Here is a 4,790-nt window from a genome sequence, read left to right as displayed (position 1 = left end):
CCCACCCACACCCCCCTCCCCACCGCCGGGGCGGCTCTCGCCGGAGGGACCCCCCGGGCCCGTCCCGGCCGCCGCTCCCGCCCCGCACGTGCGCGCACTCCGCGCCGGCCCGCGCGTTCCTCGGCCAGAAGCAGCCGCGGGGATCCCGCCCGTCGCCGCAGCCCCGGGGGCCGAGCAGGAGCTCCCCACCCCCTCCTCCGGTCCCGCCGCGATCCCCGCTCCCCGCACCCCACTTCCACGGCTGCCCGGGGAAAGCACCCCCGTACCCCATTTCCGGGGGGGGTGCCCATCCCCATATGCCAGTGATGCTGCACCCCATCCCTAGCCAGGCAATGAAAAAAAAAAGAAATTAAAGAAAGAAAAAAAAAGGCTCCCCGAAAAGTATCGGGGGAAAGAGACGACGGGGGGAGGGGCTGAGCCCCCGACACACCCCGGGTTTTAGGGCAAACTTTGGGCAGGCAGAGCCCCCGGCCGGCCGTGCCCGCGGCGGAGCGGCCGCCTGCAAAGAGCCGGCGCTGCTTCCATCGCTCCATGTGCGAACCTGGCTGCAATGTCTGGGCGGCCGCGGGGGAACAGAAATCGCGGCGGAAAGTTTGGGGGGCTTTGCGAAGGGCCGAGGGAGCCGGGCATGGCTGGCAGGAAGAAACGGCCCTGGGTTTTCTGCTATCCCTGGGAGGGAACAAAACCCGCCGGGAGTAATGGGAGAGAGAGAAAGGAAGAAATAAAGAAAAGGGGGGGAAAGGAGTGAGGAAAAGCATGCAGCATTTCCCCTTCCCCCAGGCTCACCCCGAGGAAAAGAGGATTTTTTTTTTTCCTCCCTTCCTTCCCACCCCCCTCGCCCCAAACCTTTCCAGCTCGAGTTGCCTTTTGTTGTGCAAAGAGCGCTCCCGCTTATCTTGCATCTAGCCCTGGTGTGTGTGGTGGCGGCTGGAGGGAGGGACGGAGGGAGCCGGAGAGTTTTTGTTGCGAACGGTGTGGTGGGGCTCGGGGTTTGTTTTTTCTCTCCCGGGGAGAGCGGGTTTGGTTTGGGGTTGAAATGCGGCGGCGAGAAAGGGCCGTTCGCGGGTGTGAGGGTGCGAGTGTGTGTGTGTGCGTGCGTGTGTGTGAGCGCGCGTGTGTGCTCAGCCCGGGCTCGCTCTCGCCTGTGTTTGTTGGCAGGAGGCTCCCCGCACACGCGGTGCTTGTAAACATTCAGACACGAGATTTTTCCCAATCAAAATCCACTTCCACTTTTTTTTTTTTTTTTTTTTGAAAATCTTCCAAAAAATAGTAAGCGAGCGGGAGAACGCGAGGCGAGGGCGAGGAGGGAATCCCAGCCGGCGCGGCGCGGCTCGGCTCGGCTCCCCCCGGGAGGCGGCCCGGCTGGGCTCGGCTGTGGCCCCCCCGGGAGGGCGCCGCGGGGCGAGGGGGCGAGCCCGCCGGCAGCCCGGGGGGCTCCGGCCGCCGGACTTTCTCCGCGCTCCGCTTGCCCGCACATCCCGCCCGCCCGGCCACCGCGGTGTCCGGCGACCAGCCCCGCCGCTCCCGCAGGAATTTCTTCCCACTTTCGGCCGGTTGTGCCCCCGGCAGCCCTGCACCTCGCCCGCGCCTCTCCCGGTGCCGGGCGAGAGCTGCCGCTCTTGCCGCCAAAGAGCGCGGAGAGCGGGAGGCGAGAGGCGAGCGCGGAGCGGGGCAGCGGAGTGCGCGCCGGAGGGCGAGGGGCACGGGCAGAAAGAGAAGAAAAGTCATCAAGGTGATTAAATTAGAGAGGGAGAAATTACCCGGAATGCTGAGAATCCCGAGCCGGCGCTGAGTTAATTTTTTTTCCCCGATTCGCTCACTCCCTCTCACTTTTAATTTTTTTTTCCCTGCTTTCGCTCGAATTAAAAATTAAATCCGTGAAGGGGAAATTAAATAAATTGCTCTCCGGGTTACTTACGTGAAAATTCCCGTTTGCTTAAGTGCTGGGGTTTGCCTTGCTTGCGGCGCGACATGGTGGGTTGGTGGCTTCGGTGGCTTGTGAGTCGCTCGGTTCACATCGGGAGAGACGGGTTAGAGAGGAAGGAGACTCCAGAGAAAATATCTTCATCAATGTCTTTTGACATCCAAAATAAATTAGAAATAATACAAAGATGGCGCAGGGAAGATGAATTGTGGGATAGCAGTCATGGCTTTTTTTTTTTTTTTTTTTTTTTTTTTTTTTTTTTTTTTTTTTTTTTTGAAAGGAAAAAAAAGAAAGGGGGGGGGGGGGGGGGGGGGGGGGGGGGTAATGAATAGACAGAGCCAGGCGTTCTTATAGTTAAAGCTTTATAACGACGGCTTTTCAGGCCGTAGGTCTCGGAGAAAAGCCGAGTGATTTTGTTTTTTTTTTTTTTTTTTTTTTTTTTTTTTTTTTTTTTTTTTTTTGTGCAAGGAAAAAAAAGAGAGAGAGGGAGAGGGAGAGAGAGAGAGGGAGAGAGAGAAGGAGAGAGAGAGATGAAAAAAATGGCAAAAGCCCCCCTGAGCTGCAAGTTCAAGTGCGGACGTGACGTCCCTGCGAACTTGAACGTCAGGAGCCTGGATGGACAGAGACATACAAAACATGGGCAGGGCAAGCCGGGGAGAGGGGAGGAGGGAAGGCGAAGGCAACACCAATGGACACTCATCAGGGGCTGGACATGAAAAAGAGAGCAGGACAAGCCAATGGACACACCGGCCGCCCGGCGCACGCTGCCGAATGGAGCCGAGGGGCCGGGGGCGGAGGGGGCGGCGGCCGGAGCCGCGAGTGGCCGCCGAGGAGCGGGTGCAAGAGGGGACCCCGGAGAGGGGCGAGGGGGGGGAAATTAAACACGCACACGGGGAGAGAGAAGGGAGGAAAAGGAGCGGGAGAAAGCGAGCAGGCAGGCAGGCAGCGGCAGCTCTCGCACGCACACCCCCGCTGGAAAAGCAAACACATCGGTGAAGGCAGAGCCGGGCAGAGAGGGCTGCGGGGCAGGCTGGCCGCGGGCTGTGCCGAGGAGGTGGGGGAGCTGGGGGAAGCCAGGTAGGACCGGAGACCACCCAAAAAGCAAGGAGGGGGGGGGGTGCATCCGGCTCCCGGCTTCCCCGCTCGCCCCCCCCCCGCCCCATCCTCCTCGAAGCCGCCGAGTCCCCTCCTCCCGGGAGCTGCGGGCCGTCCCCGGGGGACGGCGGCGGCGGCGGCTCCGCGGGGAGCTGGGGGGCGGCGGGGGCTCTGGCCGGGCCGCGGGAAACTTCGGCTGCGAGCGGCGGCCCTTGCCCCGGGGCGGGCGGGGGAGCAGCGAGCGGAGTTTGGCGGGCGAGGAAGCGGCAGGCAGGGGAGGAGAAGCCGCAGGAGCTGGGCGCGGGGGGAGCGGAGGGCGGCGGGACCTCGCGGCTTTCCCCGCGGGCTGCTCGCGCCCGCCAGCCCCGGAGCCCCCCTTCGTCCCCCGGCGGCGCTCCGAGCCCTGCCCGCAGCCACGGGCTCTGAACGAAAGCGAAACGCGGGGCTGCCGGCGGCGGGGCGGCGCGGGCAGCGGGCTGGCAACGGGGGAGGGCGGGAGAGAGGGGGAGGCGAGGCGGCGGGAGGCACCGAGAAGTGGCTGGAGTTGGGAGGATGCGGCGGCGGCAGCGGCTGCAACTTCGCCGAAAGGACCCGGAGCGAGGCGGACGCTGCCGGCACCGGGAGGGATCAGGTTGCGGTAGAAATAAGCTCTGGAGGCGAACGGGTGTGCGGAGCAAAGTGCGGCTGCGGAAGGGAGTGCGAGGGGCTAACCGTGCCCGGGACGGCGGCGGACAGCAGGAGCGGAGCGCCGGGCGAGAGCCCGGGGGGGAACGAGGAGCTGCCCGCCGCCGTAAGGGACACTTCGCCGGGCAGAGCCGGGGCAGCGAGGGGGCGGCGGGGGCCGGGGCTCGGCGGGGACCTGTTGGCGGGGCGAGCCCGAGCGCGCCCCGGCGGAGCTGTCAGGGGCCGGGGCCGCGCCGCTCCGCCGTGCCATGGTTTCAGCTTCCCGCCAGCCGCCCCCGGGCTCCGCCCGCCGCCGCTCGGCCCCCGCTCCCCTCCTGTACCCGCCGGCGCGGGGATGCGCCCCGCGGCTGCCGGAGCGGGGTGCGGGACGTGGCCGAGGGACCCAGCCGCAGGTGACAACAGCGGCGGCTGCTGGGCTCACGCCGCTCGCAGGGCTGGCTGTGCCGGGCGTGCACATGTCCCTGCGCGGAGCACGGGCGTGTGTGTCTGTACCGGAGATGTAGATATATATATGGGGCTTGATTTATATCTAATGGCACGTATAAAGCTTTTGAAGGTGGCTGCAATGTAAAAAGTAATGACTTTATTACCCCTGAAAGGTTCTGCGGTTCGCAGTTAACACTCCTCTGAATTACAATTCATTACGCTCTCTAAATCCAGCCTGCATCAGGGCACCTACCTGTGCTTATTCCCAATCACAGGCATCGTTTCATTGATTTTCTTTTTTAAAAAATCATAGCAAATTAAGCACTTGGTGACAACTAAATCTGTTTCATTATCGTGCCGTGTTTGAGATTCCAGAGGTGACTTCCCAGACCGCATCTCAAAACCTACAGTCAGGAGCTAATTTTACAGATGCTTTCATGAATGGCAGCGAGGATGTTCTTACCATCAGCATGCCCTTAATTCCAGCACCGTAAAATGCCTCGATTTAAATGGAAACTCGCTGCTTTAAAAATAATATTTCATCCTGGCTGGATAATTATTAATATTAGCATTTGATCGCAATAGTGCTGGCTCCCCCTCGTTCCTGTACCCCCCCCCCCACCCCACAGCGCTTCGCATTGTCATGTGATTGGAGGGAGAT

At 62.3% G+C, this 4,790-nt stretch overlaps 1 protein-coding gene across 3 annotated transcripts in view; it reads right to left on the bottom strand.

The window, feature by feature from the left end:
* Nucleotides 1–2,130, bottom strand: part of BCL11A (BAF chromatin remodeling complex subunit BCL11A) — a 70,162-nt gene extending 68,032 nt beyond the window's left edge. For all 3 annotated transcript variants that reach the window (XM_041474134.1, XM_041474135.1, XM_041474133.1), the window contains exon 1: nt 1,919–2,130. In XM_041474134.1, the coding sequence (XP_041330068.1) occupies nt 1,919–1,973 (55 nt within the window). In that variant the 5' untranslated portion in view covers nt 1,974–2,130. The remainder of the gene's footprint in view (nt 1–1,918) is intronic.
* Nucleotides 2,131–4,790: the final 2,660 nt, after the last annotated feature.

This window comes from Pyrgilauda ruficollis, unplaced genomic scaffold, assembly GCF_017590135.1.
Source record: "Pyrgilauda ruficollis isolate IOZ18807 unplaced genomic scaffold, ASM1759013v1 scaffold31, whole genome shotgun sequence".
NCBI classification, from domain to species: Eukaryota; Metazoa; Chordata; class Aves; order Passeriformes; family Passeridae; genus Pyrgilauda; species Pyrgilauda ruficollis.
The sequence above is the reverse complement of the archived record's forward strand: the minus strand, read 5'-3'. Positions and strand labels throughout refer to the sequence as shown.